Genomic DNA, 19,766 nt, shown 5'->3' with positions numbered 1-19,766 from the left:
TGTGTGTAGCTCGACTATCATCGCATATGTATCGTGCACAAAAAATTTTAGAAAGAAAAGAACAAATCGTCTAACATTTTTTGCAACTAGGAAAAAAAAAGTTTTTCCCAACTTCTTTGATCGCTAGACCAAAAATAATTTAAGTATCACTGAATAACAAATCTTTACGCAAACTTTAATGGAGGATTTTGAGAAACAAAAGCAGTAAGGAAATTTTCTTGAATGGAGAAGAAGAGACTCACAGGAGACACGAGCTGCAAAACTCTAGAATACGTTATAATTTCTAACTAGGGAGAAAAGATTGTACGGTTTAATTTAAGGAAAAGGGTAAACAATGCTCTTAAACTATGCGAATGATCAAAAGTGCCCTCCGTTCATAGTTTGGTCCAAGAATGCCTTTAAATTATACGAAATTGAACAAAAATGCCCCTATTATTATTTAATTGGATCAAAAATGCCCTTTTCCTAATAAACATATTGTTTGTTTTCTTTTAAAACACGCTATTTTTATAAAAATATTATTTTTAAAGAAACCTTTTGTTGTTTTTTTTATTTTAAAATCCCTTTACCTAATAAAAAGGTGGGTGAAAATTTTTTTCTTCTTAATTTCATTTTATCAATTAAAATAAAATTACCCCATATACTTTTTTAACTGATCATATCTATCATATATATAAGATCATAGTAACCACATCGCTAATTTTCATTTATATAACAATAAATTCTTTTTCCTAACAAAATAGAAAATTATAACACTCCGTAAATTCGGGTTATGTGTGAATGAGTAGAATGAGTATTAATATGATATTTTAACTATATGAATCCCTTCGGGATGAATTTGGGTAAAAGGTAGCCGTTGTGAAGTCAAACTAAATAGTTAAGTTCGTAAGGGTTCTTAAATTTGTTATAAGTCTGCAGTAGTTCCGACTTAGGTCTAGTTTACGGGTAGTTACGCTAGGAATCTGAGAAAACTCAAAATATGAAAGTTGTAAATCTTTGAAATAACTTTCCAACCACATATGGTGGTGCTCAAACAGAATATTGTGCTAGGAGTTATGCACATTGTACTGAATGATGTCAACTGTCGGAACACCTGCGCGTCGCCCGAGCAGCACATGAAAAACCTATCTCTGGCCAATTAGAGACAGGTGCGATGGGTGCGCGATGCGTGGCCAACACGGATCCTATTTAGCCCGATGGACACGTGGCCATCGCGTGGCCCCGTCTTTTTGTGGTTCCGAATCTTATAAGTTTGTAACCTCGTTATAATTTTTCCCCAATTCATTTTGTAAGTACTTTTGGGGGAAAAGAACTTTAGAGACCTCTCTCAAACCCAAAGGTGATTTCCTAATCCATCTATATCAATTCAACACCAAATACAATCTTGTTTGACATTAGTTCGTCTTCCCAAACCCTAGATTCTTGAAAACTCAAGGAAAAAGAAGAAGGGGGCATGTGGGATTTCGTCTAAAAGGTATGAACTTTGATTTTCCTGCTAGTATTGAAGATTTTTAGGCTAGTATAGAGTATATAGTGGGATTAGAATCTGCGAATGATTCATAAGAGGTTCAAGAACAAGTTTTAAAGCTTATAAAAAGCCCTAGCTTTAGATTAAGGTAGGAATCGCTAGAGTTGGTGAAAGTATAAAAAGCCCTAGCTTTAGATTAAGGGTAGGAATCGCTAGAGTTGGTTAAAGTTTTATACTTTGTTATTAATAACCATAGTAAAACGATTGTTGAACTTGGTTGCTAGATTTTAGCGAGAATTGAGGTATGTCTATTTTTAAACCCCCTTTGAAGCTTGTCTACTTTCATTGAAAATATACTCAAGTATGAACATGGTTGAAAACCCTTGTTTTGGTGGATGTTTCTTCTGAACTTATTTTCGAAAATTGAAGATGGTTTTGAACAAGGTCATGTGTGTAGGGTCAAGTCCGCATCGAACCTTATATGAAATATATTATTATGGTGAATGTGATTTTCCCATCATGGGATGATTGAACTCATTTTCTAAAGCTTGAGACTTTAACATGTTTTACCTTTGTATGAGTCTTCGTGAACTTTCAATAGAATTAGTAATTTGAACAAGGTTTCTAAAGTGATTGTGATTTGAAATATCTCTATTGTGAGAAGATGACTTGAGAAGTAAATTTGGCTATAAGAAATGATTGATGAGTTGGTTTATATGCCATGACTTGTATTTGTTTGTGTTTGAGCCTTTATGGGCAAGTTGTGCTAGTCCAGAGGACGATTAGCCGTTATGGATCCTAAAGTATCGCTTTTGAGCATTGCTATGTTAGGCCAGAGGACGATTGACCTCCAAGGCGCGTAACCCGATGCATATATTGTTGTGCTAGTCCGAAGGACGATTATTCTTCGCGGGATAATAGCCTCGGTGTATCGAATGATTGTTCTCCCATGAGTTGGCACGTATTAATTCTTTGGTTATCCATAAGTTGGCTTGTTGATATTGTTGGATTCGTAGGTGAAAGACTTGGTGCAGTAAACGGTAAATGAGATAAATGTGTTGTATTTTTTTTATTGGTTTCTCTCTGATGACTTTTACTAAGTTTGATGTTGTGCTCTGTCTTTGAACCTTTAAACTGTTTCATGGATACTACTTTACTGATTTTTACTATCTTATTTTGCTATATTAACTATTGTCTCTTAGACACTCATTGAGTACCCAGTACTCAGGCATATCATTGTTGTTTTTTATGGTGTGCCAGGTAACGTCGAGGAGCAAGTTCGTGATACGCGTGCGGACTAGGAGAGCTTGCTACTTTCTGGACTATTTGGTGAGCCCACATGCTTGTTCGTGGGACATCACCCTATCTTTACCTACTTATTTCAGTTTCCGGGCTGCACCCCAAAGTTAGATATTCATTTGTTTATCTTAGAAGCTCCATCGATAGTTGTCAAATTTTGGGTAGATGTTGAAAGTCTTGTATGACATATTGAGGCTTTTGCCACGTTTTATGATTTAGTATCTATATTAGACTTCCGCAGATTTTATTAAGTTGAGCATGTTTACGTTTAAGCCATTTATGACTTGTTTTAAATTAATGAGGAAAGATTGTGGAAAGAGAAGATAATTTATTGATTTTATGAAGTGCTTCCAGTGTTGTTCATAGCATCGGATGCATGTTATGTTCAGGGTCGGGTTTGAGGCGTGACAAGAATATTTTTATTTTTTAATCTTTTCGTAATAGAAGTAGGATAAGCATTTGCTGATGTAATCCTTGGTTTTAAAGTTAAAATGAAAAAGGATCACCAATCACTCCATCGACGACATCTTAAAGATATCTTGTGATTTCAAGCAATGTAATCAATTCTCTTGTTTTATGGCATTATGATTGTTGTATTTAACTTTAAAACTAAGGATTATATCAGCAAATGTTTATTCCATTTCAATTCGGAAAATATTAAGAAATAAAAATATTTTCTATTTTATTGGGAAAAAGAAGTTTATCGTTAGATAAACGAAAATTAGTGATGGGGTTATTATGATCTTATATTTTCTTATATATATGATATATATTATCAGTTAAAAAATTACGTGTGGTAATTTTATTTTGATTGATAAAATGAGATTAAGAAGAAAAAAATTATCTCCCACTTTTTTATTAGGTAAAGGGATTTTAAAAGAAAAGAAACAAGAAAAAGTTTCATTAAAAATAATTTATAAAAATAATGTGTTTAAAAAGGAAAGAAACAATATGTTTATTAGGTAAAGGACATTTTTGACCCAATTAAGTAAATATAGGGGCATTTTTATTCAATTTCGTATAGTTTAAGGACATTTTTGGATCAAATTATGAACGAGGAATATTTTTGTTCATTTCGCATAATTTAAGGGTATTTTTAACCCTTTTCCGTTTAATTTAAGAAAAATAAGTATTTTTAGATCCAAAAGTGAAAAGAGGATACTCACGAGTCTTTTCGCATACGTTATGATATTTATGAGTCTTTTCCGTATCTTCGATAAAAGATAATAGCATGTACTTCTTGACTGAAGAAGAATAAAAAATGGTTACGCCCATAAGACTCACCCACCAACTCCCTGTCAAATCACTCAACATCTTGGGAGCGCGCACAACAAATAAACAAATAGGGCAAACAACTATTCTTCTAGTCTAAAAGGTTTTTTTTTTTTTTTAATCTTTCTCAAAAAAATTATTATCTTTTTATATTTAAAGATAATTTAACTTTATGATTTATAATCATATAAATATTTAAGATTTGTTTTGAATTACATATTTTTATTTTTTAAAATTTTATGTCAAATAAAAAAAAAAAAATCTTTTTGAGACGGAATATCTCATAAGTTAGTCATGTCTCTATCATTAGATGGAAGAGAGTCTGTGAGAAGTGAACCCAGATCTGTCAATGGATCAATAAAATATTTCTGCTCTCTTTAATTTTCTCGAGTTGTTCAAATGATAAGTCGTTTCCGTTCAATTATTTATAGTTCTTCTGGCTAGTCCGGTCCATGTGTAAGGCATGGAAAAGGATGGCATTTTCTCTTTTCAATAAAAGACGAAATCGAGAGAAAAGGGATAATCAAACAAACAGAGACGCGCACAACAAATAAACAAACACAAAAAAGACCGCACGGCTAATCATAGACGACTAAACTTTGACTCCCGTCATAACCAGATCACACATCAGTACAGCCTCGTCCCATGTTCAACTATTGATAAAAATGTTGGCAAGACGGTACTGGGTTCCTACTAATGTACTACTACTGCTAGTGATCTGCTGCACAAACATATCCAAAGCCCAGAACATTACTCACTGTACTTCTTCATGTGGTGATATTCATAACATCAGCTTTCCTTTTCGACTGGAAACAGATCCCCAGAACTGTGGAGATTACAGATTCGAGCTTGCATGCCAGAATAATCGTACCGTAATAAGTTTGGAGTCAAGGAAATATTACGTGCGGGAAATCAACTATGATAAATACTTGATCAGAGCAATTGACCCTGATTTACGGCATCACCAGATTAGCAGCAACTGCACTAATCTTCCGAAATACTTGGATATGTTAGCTCCTGCCACCTCAACTTTTCTGGATGTTGGTTTGAATATTCCCATTGTTTATTTCAATTGTTCAGCCCCTGCAGAATTTCCCCGCTATGTGGAAACAACTTTCTGTAGTTCACAGAACAAGACTTCTTATTCTCAGAGTCATAGCTATGTCGCTATTGGACAGGACATGCCGGTTTCAGATTTGGCAGAGAATTGCAGCGTTAAAATGGTTACCTGGGGTTCGGCTCAAGGGCTTTCAGGGGACAATACTTCTCTATCGAGCATTCGTGCTTCCCTGACTTATGGTTTTGATCTTTCTTGGAAAGCTACCTACTTGTGCAGAGAATGTGATGTGGGTATCTGTTCTGTTGAGGGCGAATGCGACAGTTCCTGCTACCTTTTGATGAAGCGAATTCCCCTCCCTTGTAAGTCAATGTTAATTTGCGCTTCAAATGTGCTGCTTTTTGAATCCCCATCTGAAGTTGTTGGAAAAATAATTCAAAGTTGGTAGAAAACCAAAATTTGTTTAGGATTTGATATTTGCAAGTTTATTTAACTCATGTCTAGTTAGTCAAATTCATATAGGAATAGTTTTTTCTGTTTTGAGTCAAAGTAGGTTTCGTACTACTATTATAAATGAACAGAGGTATTGCTAGCTATTTTCAAGTGTGGAGAATTGTAGAGAGCATTCAAAGATTTATTGAGTTTATGAATAAATAAGTTGTCCTTCAGAAGTTGATTAAGTGGTAGTCTGAAATATAAATAACATTATAGTAATGCTGCGAAACCTTGCCAGCACTCCCAAGCAGTTTTACCTGCCAATTTCATGCATTCAATTTCCACTCCTTTTGATGTTTACCAGTTACCTCTTTTGTTGCCTGTGTCTTAACTCCCCAAGTTTCATTACACATGAAGCATTTCTGTTTTGCTGAAATTCTATATCTGCAACAACGCAGGTGGCATTTCCCTCGATGGAAGTAAGTATTTCAACAAATTCGTTTCAGTAAGCATTGATTTGTTACTAATAATGATTCCCTTTCATTGCACCACACAGCTGTAAGCCTTTCTTGACAAATTTATTTCCTCTGATGTAATTTTCCTTTGTGGTTTGCCTGTTTACAGTTAATGCAGTAGTACTTTCCGTATTGTCTATAGGTGAGTATCCTATCTTAATCTCGCCTCTCAAAACAATATATAGCTTAATTTGAAGCTTTTGGGCAAACCAATTTTACTAAGAAAAAGGAAGCTATTTTTTTTATTAACGTCTTCCATTATTCCTTTGAAACTATGCAGCTTCATTTCTGGTTTTTCGATTTCTCTGTGGATTCATTTTCCTGATAGCCTTAATAGTGTATAGATTGAGAAGACGACACTTATCTATATATCAATCAATAGAAGACTTCCTGCAAATCCAGAGCAACCTCTTGCCAATTAAATACTCCTATTATGAGATTAAGAAGATGACTAATAAATTCAAGGAGAAACTAGGAGAAGGAGCCTATGGAACTGTCTTTAAAGGAAAGCTGCGTAGTGGTCCTTTCGTTGCAGTGAAGATGATGCACAAATCTATGGCGTGTGGGCAAGAGTTTATCAATGAAGTTTCCACCATTGGAAGGATTCACCATGTTAATGTCGTGCAGCTTGTTGGATTCTGTGTTGAGGGCTCAAAGCGTGCTCTGCTATATGAGTTCATGCTCAACGGTTCCTTAGACAAGTACATTGTTCCGCAAGAAGGAACTGTTTCCTTGACTTACAAGCAAATGTTCGACATATCTCTTGGAGTGGCCCGTGGAATTGATTATCTACATCGGGGTTGTGACATGCAGATCTTACATTTTGATATTAAGCCTCACAACATTCTTCTTGATGAAAATTTCAACCCAAAAATATCTGACTTTGGGCTTGCGAAATTGTACCCAACAGATGATAGTATTGTCAGTCTAACTGCAGCAAGAGGGACACTAGGTTACATGGCTCCCGAGTTGTTTTACAAAAATATTGGAGGAATCTCACACAAAGCCGATGTTTATAGTTATGGCATGTTGTTGATGGAAATGGCAGGTCGAAGGAAGAACATGAACCAATTCGCAGACCACTTAAGCCAAATTAACTTTCCTACCTGGGTATACGACCAATTCAGTGTTGGAAATGATATAGAGATGCAGGATGCTAGCGAGGAAGATAGGAGGATGGTAAAGAAAATGATGATTGTGGCTTTATGGTGCATACAGATGAAGCCTACTGATCGTCCTGCCATGAACAAAGTTGTTGAAATGCTTGAAGGAGATGAAGATGTCCTACAAATGCCCCCAAGGCCTAATGCTGGGGGTGTTATTGACACAATAAGAGTATCCAGCGATGTCTAGGTGGCTAACTTACCAGGTCGTGCAGACCATGGTCATAATGTACTTAAAACTTTTTCTCTTTAGCTGGTGATTGACCTTTTCGAGGATAACATCATTGCTGTAATTGTTATTTCGAGAAAATGAATGCGATCTTGATTTCTAAGTATTGTTGTTATTGTACGAGGAAATGAACCAGTCTTGATTTGTAAGGACAGAATACATCTTTTACAACCTTGTAAATTTAAGATAATGGTTGTAAATTTGGATGTTGAGCTTCTGATTGTCATTCAGAAAATATATTTGAAAGCCAAGGCAAAATAGGTTTCCAATTTAGAGCACATAAAAGGGAAAGTCGTATCTTTGCCGGGCTCTTATGGAATGTTAACATATTTGGCTTCACGACCTGAACCATTAGATTTGAACTTCCAATACCTTCTATCAGCTCCACAATTTCCAAAAAAATGGTTCAGACAAATTGGGTAGGCGTTCAACAACTTTCTTCTATGTGCCAAATGGTCACGTGGCAACTTGCAAGTCTCATCTGTTGTATTGTATAGTAAATTTTCTGTTTGAGAAATCAAATTTATTGAAAGTTCTATTCAGTACAATTTATGACAACCGAATTGATACATATATACAACAAAGACGTACTAGCTAGTAGTATGAACTTGAGTCTTATGATGCTCCTTGTTTCTTTCCATATGGAGAGAAAAATTATACATCATATATAGTCAATTCGAACTTGCACCAGTTTCAAAACTGCTTCCAAGCTCACAGCTAAGTTGGCTTCCCTCTGTAGCAGTCCTCATGTTTGGTGAATTCATAGACCCGAATGGATTAGGGGGCATGATGGGAATGCCTTCTCCTTCTAGCATTTGAATCACAACTTTCATTAATGGCCTATCAGCTGGATACCATTGAATGCACCAAAGTCCTACAATTGCTAGTTTCTTGATTATGCTGCTCTCATCTTCATTCTCAATTTGGATTGTTATTTCTTCTCCTTTCTCCAGTTGTTTGTACGTACACTCCGGGTAGTAAATCTGACTGCTACCGTTCTCCTCATTTGCAGCATCATCAAATTTGTTCCTTCCACCAATCATATCAAGCAACAACATACCGAAACTATAAATATCTGCTTTATATGAAATAGTTCCTGGAGAAAACTTCAGGGGCAATATAGCCAATGGTGCCTCGAGCAGCAGTCATTGACACTGCACTTTGGTCCTTGGAGCACAATTTTGCTAGCCCAAAATCCGCAACTTTTGGATTAAAATCTTGGTCTAGCAAGATATTATGGTTTGATATCAAAGTGAACAATTCATTGATTGCACCCTTGATGCAGATACTCGATCCCTTGGCGATTCCTACAGCTGTTTGTTGCATCTTCTCCCAACCTAGTGATGACCCTCTTCCACTCCCTGATGATATGATCTTTTGAAGTGTGTCGTTCGATAAATATTCGTACACAAGAGCTCGTCTATATCCATCAGAACAATATCCAACTAAGCGCACAACGTTCACATGGTGAATTCTACCTATGCTGCTCACTTCATTGATAAAATCTTCTCCTTCACCCTTGAAATTGTTAAGTACCTTAACCGCGACAAGAATTTCATTTGAAAGCTTCCCTTTGTATACTTTCCCATAGCCACCTTGACCTAGTTTATACTTGAATTGCTCTGTGGTCTTCTTAATAACTGCATAACTGTAATCTTATAGGTCTCAGAGCTTTATAATCCTCCAAAAATCTCTCAATCCTTTTTTGATCCTCTTTCTTTAGTTTCAATTTGACAATCCTGTGGACTGCCAGAACGATTAATACAAAAGCAAACACGCTACCTAGTACAATCGCAACAGTAACTTTCTTTGACAGCCCTCTCAAATGAAGATGATAACGTTATTAGCTTGTACTAGTAATTGTTATTTAGCAAAATAAAAACATACAAACAATCTTGGTCGCTTAAGTCTAACTTTCTTTAATTTCCCTGTAAAATTAATTTATAGTTATTACTTCAGTGAATAGGTTTAAACCCCCCAAATTATTCATTGTATTACGAGTCAATACCTGAATTATTGAAAGAGAGAACTCCTCCATAGGTTAAAAATCCCCCTGAACTATGACCTCTAAACTATAACATGTTTGCGAGTTTTATGCCTAAACTTTGGATCTTCATGGAACCCCCCACCCCACCCCCCACCCCCCGCGCAAACTACCATGAACTCATTGTTCCAATTGACTCATTTTTAAGACTTTTTTCATCTCTCACGCGTTTCTCAGCAAATGATCCCAAACATTTTGTCACATATTCAGCCGGGGGTATTAATCTAAAAGGATTTATAGTCCAGGGGATGACAAGAACATCCAATAGTTTAGGTATGAAACTCGCATAGTGATAGTTTAGGATAGGGGTGGGGTTGGGTGGATAGTTTCCAAAAAAAAATTTCTTGGAGGTCGTATCATTGAAAAGGTTCGAAGTTTTATTCTTCCCACAAATGTTGAGGCGCAGCTATATACTAGAGATTGGATTTGTGGACAAAATGGTAAATTAATCTTCTCCATATTGGCTACATGAAGTCAACATCGTTGAAGTAGCTTTGGATAATATGGATAATATGGATATCCATATTATCCGTCGGGTAACCCATTTTTTAACCATGTTAAATATGGGCGGGTCGGGTAATTGATCCGTTTTTTGTTAACCCATTTTCGACCCAACCCATATCCAACTCGACCCACCCGTTTACCACCCCTAGTTTAGGAGGGTTTTGACCTATTCCCTCTTATTACTTCTATAATTTGCTGATTCTTATCCAGAAAATAGTTTGAAAGGTAAAAGGATGTGCCAATTTAGAGACTGAAAAGGGGAAAATCGATTCTATAGATGTACCTTTGTTAGGATCTTCTGGAATGTCAACACATTCGGTTTCACTACCTGATCCATGGGATTTCAACTTACAGTACTTTCCATCATCTTCACAGTTCCCACAAAATGGTTCAGACCAATGCAGATAAATCTGTGTTTGACTATATTCTGGTGGCCCAAAAAGTACCTCGTTTGGAACATCTGAAATGTTGTACATCATTGTACAAGAAGATGGAAACTCAGAGATAATACTAAGAGCGAAAAGCAAGGACGTCGTAATGAGGTCCACTAAGGCAATTGATCCGACCAGAAGACAATGAGTACGTTTTGTTTGAGGAACAATTGAATAAAGTGAAGCCACCATATGCGTACTGATACTGATCAAAAGTAAACAGCGAAGCAGACGAGTTAACGCTTGAACTCTGCCTGGGAAGACACGAAGCATTGAGGTCTGATAATTTTATTTTCTGTGACTTGTAATCAATTTCCTGAACGGAAACATTAGCTGATATCGGAATGTCAATGTTGTTGATAGATGCCTGTACTGGAAATTGGAGCTTGAATTGAGTAATATTGTTTGAAGTACAAGATAGTTCGAAACCAGGGTAGCCGCAGTGAGTTGACTGACGATTTTTGAGATAAAAAGGGAATCGAATAACTGGACCAAAATCACCACATCTTGTTGGCGAGCACTGATCTTGGTTTGTTACTAAGTTGTCCTACAGCTACTCTCAAGAAAATTAGATGAAGAAACAAGTGAATAAGCATATGAACCATTCTCCTCTTGGAAAGAGAAATAACAGTCTCTAACAATGGTTTCTGAGCTGCAAATTGCTTAGTTGCCAATTAAAAATCATTCAAAAGAGTGGTCCCTTTGCAATGAAAACTAATCGTGTTTAAAGGTCAACACGCTATAAAATAGATAAGCATAGGATTTTTCAGTAACTTACTTTCAAACATCGCGACTAAAATGGCACTTCCCCTACCACTGCTATAAAACAATAGATAAGTGTATTATACTAGTCAAAGCACTCAGTCAAAAAATAAACCAAACTGTACGTTTAATTATAGACAAACTTTTTACTTTGAGCCTTGATTCTACCAACAATTGATTCAAGAAAGCAACCTCCGATGAACAAACTCACCATAGTCGACTTGCAGATAAGATGTTTGTAAGAATGCTCTGGTTTGCTACTATTATACTAGTAATCTGCACCGCCATATCCGAAGCCCAAAACATTACTCAGTGTACTTCTTTTTGTGGTGATATTCAAAACATCAAGTTTCCTTTTCGATTGAAAGCTGATCCTGGGAACTGTGGAGATTCAAAGTTCCAGCTCGATTGCCAGAACAATCGTACTATCATAAGTTTGAATTCAAGAAAGTACAACGTACTGGAAATCAACTATGAAAAATACTTGATAAGAGCAATTGACCCTGGTTTGGAGAATCAGAGCAGGAACTGTACTTCTTTTCCCAATTATTTCACCACAAATTATCCTAGCTCCTCAACTTTTAGTGATTCCGATCCGATTATTCCCGTTATATATGTCAATTGTTTAGCCACTGTAAATTCTTCGCGCTATGTGGAGACTACTTTCTGTGGATCACAGAACAAGACTTCTTCAAAAAGTCTTAGGTATGTGGCCATAGGACAGGGCATGTCGATTTCGGATTTGGCAGAGAATTGCACTGTGGAAATGGTGGCCTGGGCCTCGGTACGTGGGCTTTCGGGGGACAATGCTTCTCTATCGAGCATTGTGGGTGCCTTGAGTTATGGATTTGAGCTTTCTTGGAAGCGTACCTTCTTGTGTAGAGAATGTGAAGCAAGTCAAGGCTCCTGTTTTGCTGAAGGCGACGGCTTTACTTGCAGTCACCGCTGCTACGATGACACTGGGATGGATCTTCCCCTCCCTTGTAAGTCAAGATTCATTTTTACTATGTTGTATTTAACCGATTACTAGTTAGGAGACTTACCGGTTTCTCCTTAATGGAATCGAATCTGCAGCAACCACGACTCCTGTCACCAGTAGAATTATCACAAGATGTATGAATTCCTTTGTTTCTACAAACTTGATATCCTGTAGGAGATGCAAAACATATTTTGTGTAAACACTAGCCGTCATATTATAATGGAAAAACTGTCTTCTTCCAACACCCATATTGGTGTATTTATACATTATAGTCTAAGGTTTAGGAAGAGGAGAAGCTAATGGGCTAACGGGCTAATTTGCATCCCTTATGGGTGGACCCGACCCAATAGCTATTTACAACATTACATTTCACCATGTTCAACTAACAATCCTTTTTCGTAACAATCTCTTTTCGAATTATCTGTTTTATAAAAAGCCCCATATCTGAGGCTGAATATTTGGTTTGTTCATAGTCTAATTGGTGGTAACTGGTAATGAATATTGAACTTCTATGGTATTTGAGGATAGAAATATCTCCTACAATGATGCAACTAGCATCTGAGCAATTTAACTGTACTTTCAAGTTTCAAATTTAATGCGTCATTCCTTCCCAAAGATGCTGTTGCTGTCAAGTTTCATTCATTTACTATATCCACTCTTTGTGAGGTCTGTTGTTTGAAGTTATAAGAAAATTTGAATCTCTTTTGCTTTCAGTTCTGCACTCTTTTTATGCTTGTCAGTTACCCTCTTTATTATAAGTTTCAATTCTCAGCAACTTATTTTAGGATGTAGCATCTGTATTTTACTCATATTCCTATACTTGGATAATGCAGGCAGCATTCACTACTATGGCGGTACGTATGTGAGTTACTGAAGTACTATAACTTCATTCCACTCAGCATTCCTTTGAAAAGAGACCATTAAAGCAATATGTCTTCCAATTATTATCCCTCTTCAAGTCTTTATACAATTTTTTTCTTCTAACATAATTTCCTTTGTGATTTGCCTATTTTGACAGTTCTTACTATATTGTACGGTGGAATAGTTGTAGGTGAGTCTTCTTATCTTGCTAGACAAAGATAAGCATTCTTGGTTTTCTTCTGAAAAAAAAATAGCTTTGAAGCTTTTACTCATGCCCCTTTATTCTGGGAAAATGGATGTGGTTTTCTTACTAATGCCTTCCATTTTCTTTTTCAAATTATGCAGTTTCACTTCTGTCCTTCCGATTTTTCTGTGGATTTATTTTCCTGATTGCATTAATAGTGTATAAATGGAGAAGACGACATTTATCTATGTATCAATCAATTGAAGACTTCCTGCAAATCCAGAGCAATCTCTTGCCAATTAAGTACTCTTACTCTGTGATTAAGAAGATGACTAATAAATTCAAGGAGAAACTAGGAGAAGGAGCCTATGGAACTGTCTTTAAAGGAAAGCTGCGAAGTGGTCCTTTTGTTGCAGTGAAGATGATGCACAAATATATGGCTAGTGGGCAAGAATTTATCAGTGAAGTTTCCACAATTGGAAGGATTCACCATGTTAATGTTGTGCAGCTTGTTGGATTCTGTGTTGAGGGCTCAAAACGTGCTCTGGTATATGAGTTCATGCTCAACGGTTCCTTAGACAAGTACATTGTTCCGCAAGAAGGAACTGTTTCCTTGACTTACAAGCAAATGTTCGACATATCTCTTGGAGTGGCCCGTGGAATTGACTACCTACATCGAGGTTGTGACATGCAGATCTTACATTTTGATATTAAGCCTCACAACATTCTTCTTGATGAAAATTTCAATCCCAAAATATCTGACTTTGGGCTTGCAAAATTGTACCCGACAGATGATAGTATCGTCAGTATAACTGCAGCAAGAGGCACAGTGGGTTACATGGCTCCAGAGTTGTTCTATAAAAATATCGGAGGAGTGTCATACAAAGCCGATGTATATAGTTATGGCATGCTTTTGATGGAAATGGCCGGCAGAAGGAAGAACATGAACCCATTTGCTGACCACTTAAGCCAAATTTACTTTCCTACATGGGTTTACGACCAATTTAATGCAGGAAATGATATAGAGATTCAAGATGCGAGCGAGGAAGATAGGTGGTTTGTCAAGAAGATGATGATTGTGGCTTTGTGGTGCATACAAATGAAGCCTGCTGATCGCCCTGCCATGAACAAAGTTGTTGAAATGCTTGAAGGAGATGTTGAACTCCTGCATATGCCCCCAAGACCTTTTATAGCTCCACGTGATATTAATGTTGGGGATGTTATTGAGACAATACTAGATGTCTAACTCACCATGTTGTGCAAGCCATGTTGTAAGCATTGTTGTAACTTTATATAGAACATGAACCAATCTTGATTTCTAAGGACAAGAAATTAAATTAATCAAATTGATTTGTCAAATACACTAGTGATTTCATTAGTGCTGTATAGCACTAAGAATGTGACCTAGTAGGCAATAAAGTAAGTTGAAAATTGATAACTCAGCTTCAAATCAACACTTATGATTTCTTTTGATGTGCGTGCAGGATAGCTCGAAAACCACTGCAATAAATGCTTAGGCGTATATGTTGACGGAAGAGCAAAGTAAATGGCCATTTCCTATCACGCCCAATTCCCAATCAAAGCACTAAAACTTCCATAAAACCCAGTCGACAAATAAAATAACAAAAAAAACCACTGAACTGTTAGGTGTGGAATTGGCCAAACAAGTCAATTCTTTTGTTCACATAGTCGTGATGTAAGCGCTTACCTCATGATAGTCGTGATGTAAGCGCTTACCTCATCATAGGAAATTCATTCCTATAAATAGGTAGCTTGTGGTTCATTTGTAAACACACCAAATTGAAGAAGACAACACATCCCAAAGAGAGAGAAAAATCTAAGAGAAATACTCTTAGTGAAAGGCCTAAGTAAGAGAAGGTCTTTGAGAGAATTTTCTGTGGTAAAATTCTTGAGTGTAATTGGGATTGGGGTTGTGAGGTTGAGCGTTGTAAACACTTGTAATATTTCTTCTTTAATAAGATCTGTAGCAGCAACGTGGACGTAGCTCTCACATTGAGGGTGAACCACTATAAATTTGTGTGTGCTATTTATTCTTCGCTTACATCACGGCGTAAGTAGGTTCTGACTAAGGAGGTTGGTATTTAAGTGGTCCAGCTGTGACCCTCCAATCTTTCCTGGGAACCTGCTTACAAAGGTCGGATTTGAGATTCAAATCCTAACAACTGGTATCAGAGCAACAGGTTGTGTTGTGATTTAGAAACGATGGGAGGCGAAGATGGTACGACGCACGGCATCGGTAAATTCGATGGTACAGACTTTGCGTTCTGGAGAATGCAAATTGAAGATTATTTATATGGCAGAAAGCTTCATGAACCTCTAAGTCCGAAACCAGAGGAGATGAAACAAGCAGATTGGAATCTCCTCGACAGACAAGTTCTGGGAGTCATTCGGCTGACGCTGTCAAAGAACGTTGCTCACAATATGGCAAAGGAGAAGACCACTGCAGATATGATGAAGGTATTGTCTGACATGTATGAGAAACCTTCGGCAAATAATAAGGTATTTCTCATGAAGAAACTATTTCATCTAAAGATGATGGAAAATGCTCATGTTGCTGCACACGTAAATGAATTCAATACCATTGTAAATCAATTGTCATCGGTAAAAATTGATTTCGATGATGAAGTACAAGCTCTAATTTTGTTGGCATCCCTACCAAATAGTTGGGAGCCAATGAGAGCAGCGGTTAGTAATTCTGTCGGCAGTGACAAACTAAAGTTCAACGATGTTAGGGATCGTATCCTTGCTGAGGAGGTGCGCAGGACAGATTCGGGAGAGGCATCGACGAGTTCTGCTTTTAATGTTGAAAACGGAAGCAGAAATTATGACAGAAACTACAACCGAAATAGGGGCAGATCGAAGTCAAGGAATGGCAGGGGTCAATCCAGACCAGGACGAACACATGAGTGTTGGAACTATGGAAAACCAGGTCACTTCAAGAAGAACTGCAGGGCGCCAAAGAAGGAGGACAACAAGGGGGCTGGAATCAACGCTGCTACGGAAGACATTGGCGATGCGTTGTTGCTATCGGTTGACAGCCCGATAGACTCTTGGGTGCTTGTCTCAGGAGCGTCCTTTCATACCACCCCACATCATGATATAATGACAAACTACGTGGCTGGGAATCTCGGCAAAGTTTATTTAGCCGATGGAGAGCCGCTAGACGTTGTTGGCACGGGAGACATTAATTTGAAGATGTCAAATGGATCCTCGTGGAAGATTACAAAAGTTAGACATGTTCCAAAGCTGATGCGAAACCTGATTTCAGTAGGTCAGCTTGATGATGAGGGATATGATCTCAACTTTGGTAATGGTTCTTGGAAGGTGGCGAAAGGTGCTATGGTAGTTGGCCGAGGAAAGAAGATTGGCACTCTCTACATGACGGATAGCTGTCGTGATATTGTTGCTGTGGTTGACAACACAAAGAAGACAGATTTGTGGCATTGTCGGCTTGGGCATATCAGCCAGAAGGGGATGAAGCTGTTGGTGACAAATGGCTTAATTCCGGAGCTGAAGACGGTGGACCTTCATACGTGTGAGAGCTGCATTCTCGGAAAACAAAAGCGAGTAAGCTTCTCAAGTGCAGGCAGAGAGTTGAAGGTCGAAAAGCTGGAATTGGTGCACACAGACGTGTGGGGACCTACCACTGTACCCTCCCTTGGAGGATCACACTACTACGTGACCTTCATTGATGATTCAACCAGGAAGGTATGGGTTTATTTTATGAAAAATAAATCCGATGTGTTTAGTGTATTCAAAAGATGGAAAGCCATGGTCGAGAATGAAACAAACCTCAAGTTGAAGTGTTTGAGGTCCGACAACGGCGGAGAATACACTGATGGTGATTTCAAACGGTACTGTGCCGATAATGGGATCAAGATGATGAAGACTATTCCTGGAACGCCGCAACAGAATGGAGTAGCCGAAAGAATGAACCGAACGTTGAACGAGCGTGCTCGGAGTATGAGAATACACTCTGGACTGCCCAAGACATTCTGGGCAGATGCAGTCAATACCGCGGCCTTCTTAATTAACCGAGGACCGTCAGTTCCCTTGGATTTCAGAATTCCAGAAGAAGTCTGGAGTGGCAAGAAGGTAAATCTTTCATTTCTGAAAGTGTTCGGTTGCTTATCATATGTTCATAATGATGATACGGCTAGAAGCAAGCTTGATCCAAAATCAAAGAAGTGTTACTTTATTGGCTATGGTGACACCGAGCTTGGGTACCGATTTTGGGATGAACAAAATCGGAAGATCATCCGAAGCAGGAATGTTGTCTTTAACGAAGAGGTACTGTACAAAGACAAGCTGCAAAAGAATTCAGAATGTCAGGACAAGGAATCGGAAATAGTCAATTTGAGGGACTTTCCGGCACCTGAGCCGCATCCAGGTACAACCGAGGCAGAGGAACAAACAATCCGAGAAGGTGCTGATGAAAGTGCTGATTCTGAAACAAATGAACAGACGCCAATCACAGAGCTGCGTAGATCATCCAGGATCAGGAAGCCGCTTCACAGGTACTCTCCATCCCTCAACTACATTCTACTCACTGATAGAGGGGAGCCGGAATGTTATGAAGAAGCAATGCAAGTCGATGAATCGACTAAGTGGGAGCTGGCAATGAAGGATGAAATGGATTCACTATCGGCAAATCATACATGGGAATTATCCGAGTTGCCAAAGGATAAAAAGGCATTGCAAAACAAATGGGTTTATCGGATAAAGGGAGAACCCAATGGAAGCAAGCGTTATAAAGCAAGGCTGGTTGCAAAGGGATTTCAACAGAAAGAAGGCATTGACTATACGGAGATCTTCTCTCCCATAGTCAAGATGGTGACTATCAGAACTGTTCTTGGGCTGGTAGCAAAGGAAAATCTACATCTGCAACAGATGGACGTGAAAACTGCATTTCTTCACGGTGATCTAGACGAGGAAATCTACATGCGACAGCCGGAGGGATTCAAAATCAAAGGAAAGGAGAATCTGGTGTGCAAACTTCAAAAGAGTCTGTACGGACTAAAACAGGATCCAAGACAGTGGTATTTAAAGTTTGACAGCTTTATGAAGAAAGTTGATTTTTCAAGGTGCGAGGCAGATCACTGCTGTTACTTCAAAAAATTTGAAGACTCGTACATGATACTGCTACTCTATGTCGACGACATGCTAATCGTAGGAGCAAACCTACAGGAGATTGATCGGTTGAAAAAGGGGTTATCGGAAGAGTTTGCAATGAAGGATTTGGGAGCTGCAAAGCAAATCCTTGGGATGAGAATCGACCGAAGCAAGGAGGGCATCAAACTCTCACAAGAAGAATATGTGAGGAAAGTTATCAAAAGGTTTAACATGCATGATGCCAAGCCAGTCAGCACTCCCTTGGCTGGACACTTTCGGTTGTCAAAGGATCAGTCGCCGACAACCGAGGATGAGAAGAAGCAGATGGACAAGATACCTTATGCATCTGCAATCGGTAGTCTTATGTATGCAATGATATGTACAAGGCCAGGTATTGCACATGCAGTGGGAGTTGTCAGCCGATTTATGAGCAATCCGGGAAAGCAACACTGGGAGGCTGTGAAGTGGATATTCAGATATCTGAAAGGCAGCTCGAGTTCAGCTCTGTATTTCCAAAAATCAAAAATAGGATTGCAAGGGTATGTTGATGCTGACAACGGTGGTGATATTGATAGCAGAAAGAGGACATCCGGGTATGTTTACACCTTCGGAGGTACTGCAATCTCTTGGGTTTCCAAGTTGCAAAAGATAGTAGCTCTCTCTAGTTGTGAGGCTGAGTACGTTGCTGTGACGGAGGCCACAAAGGAAATGATGTGGCTACAATCTTTTCTGCGGGAATTGGATCAGGACCACGAGGGAAGTGTGCTATATTGTGATAGCCAAAGCGCCATTCATTTGGCAAAGAACCCGGTTTACCATGCTCGAACGAAGCACATACAACTTCGGTACCATTTCATTAGATCAGCTTTGGAAGATGGAGCGCTAGTGCTTGAGAAGATCGCAGGGAGTCAGAATCCAGCAGACATGCTGACAAAGGCAGTGACGATAGACAAACTGAAGCTATGCTCAACTTCAGTTGGCCTGCACGAAGTATGAAAGTAGGAAAAAGCTGCTGCATCGATCAAAGTGTGAAGACAAATTAAAATTAGTCTTCAAGTGGGAGATTTGTTAGGTGTGGAATTGGCCAAACAAGTCAATTCTTTTGTTCACATAGTCGTGATGTAAGCGCTTACCTCATGATAGTCGTGATGTAAGCGCTTACCTCATCATAGGAAATTCATTCCTATAAATAGGTAGCTTATGGTTCATTTGTAAACACACCAAATTGAAGAAGACAACACATCCCAAAGAGAGAGAAAAATCTAAGAGAAATACTCTTAGTGAAAGGCCTAAGTAAGAGAAGGTCTTTGAGAGAATTTTCTGTGGTAAATTCTTGAGTGTAATTGAGATTGGGGTTGTGAGGTTGAGTGTTGTAAACACTTGTAATATTTCTTCTTTAATAAGATCTGTAGCAGCAACGTGGACGTAGC

General features: G+C 38.2%; 2 protein-coding genes and 1 pseudogene across 4 annotated transcripts; 2 read left to right on the top strand and 1 right to left on the bottom strand.

Annotated features, from left to right (window-relative positions):
• The first annotated feature begins 4,369 nt into the window (after nt 1-4,369).
• Nucleotides 4,370-7,541, top strand: LOC132632056 (rust resistance kinase Lr10-like). Its single transcript, XM_060347850.1, has 4 exons — nt 4,370-5,458; nt 5,990-6,010; nt 6,156-6,188; nt 6,327-7,541. The coding sequence occupies exons 1-4, from the start codon at nt 4,705-4,707 to the stop codon at nt 7,397-7,399; spliced, it is 1,881 nt and encodes a 626-aa protein (XP_060203833.1). The 5' UTR covers nt 4,370-4,704; the 3' UTR covers nt 7,400-7,541.
• Nucleotides 7,542-7,955: 414 nt separating this feature from the next.
• LOC132631192 (rust resistance kinase Lr10-like) lies at nt 7,956-10,462 on the bottom strand (annotated as a pseudogene).
• Nucleotides 10,463-11,327: 865 nt separating this feature from the next.
• Nucleotides 11,328-14,792, top strand: LOC132632052 (rust resistance kinase Lr10-like). 3 transcript variants are annotated; one of them, XM_060347847.1, is made up of 5 exons: nt 11,328-12,162; nt 12,992-13,012; nt 13,177-13,209; nt 13,365-13,883; nt 13,995-14,537. In XM_060347847.1, the coding sequence occupies exons 1-5, from the start codon at nt 11,412-11,414 to the stop codon at nt 14,447-14,449; spliced, it is 1,779 nt and encodes a 592-aa protein (XP_060203830.1). In that variant the 5' UTR covers nt 11,328-11,411; the 3' UTR covers nt 14,450-14,537. The 3 variants fall into 3 exon arrangements, with proteins under 3 accessions (XP_060203830.1, XP_060203829.1, XP_060203828.1); XM_060347846.1 differs by adding an exon at nt 14,688-14,792 and having other exon boundaries at nt 11,330-12,162; nt 13,365-14,474; XM_060347845.1 differs by having other exon boundaries at nt 11,330-12,162; nt 13,365-14,528.
• Nucleotides 14,793-19,766: the final 4,974 nt, after the last annotated feature.

The sequence above is a fragment of the Lycium barbarum genome, chromosome 3 (assembly GCF_019175385.1).
Source record: "Lycium barbarum isolate Lr01 chromosome 3, ASM1917538v2, whole genome shotgun sequence".
NCBI lineage: Eukaryota > Viridiplantae > Streptophyta > Magnoliopsida > Solanales > Solanaceae > Lycium > Lycium barbarum.
This window is presented reverse-complemented; position numbering and strand designations above follow the sequence as displayed.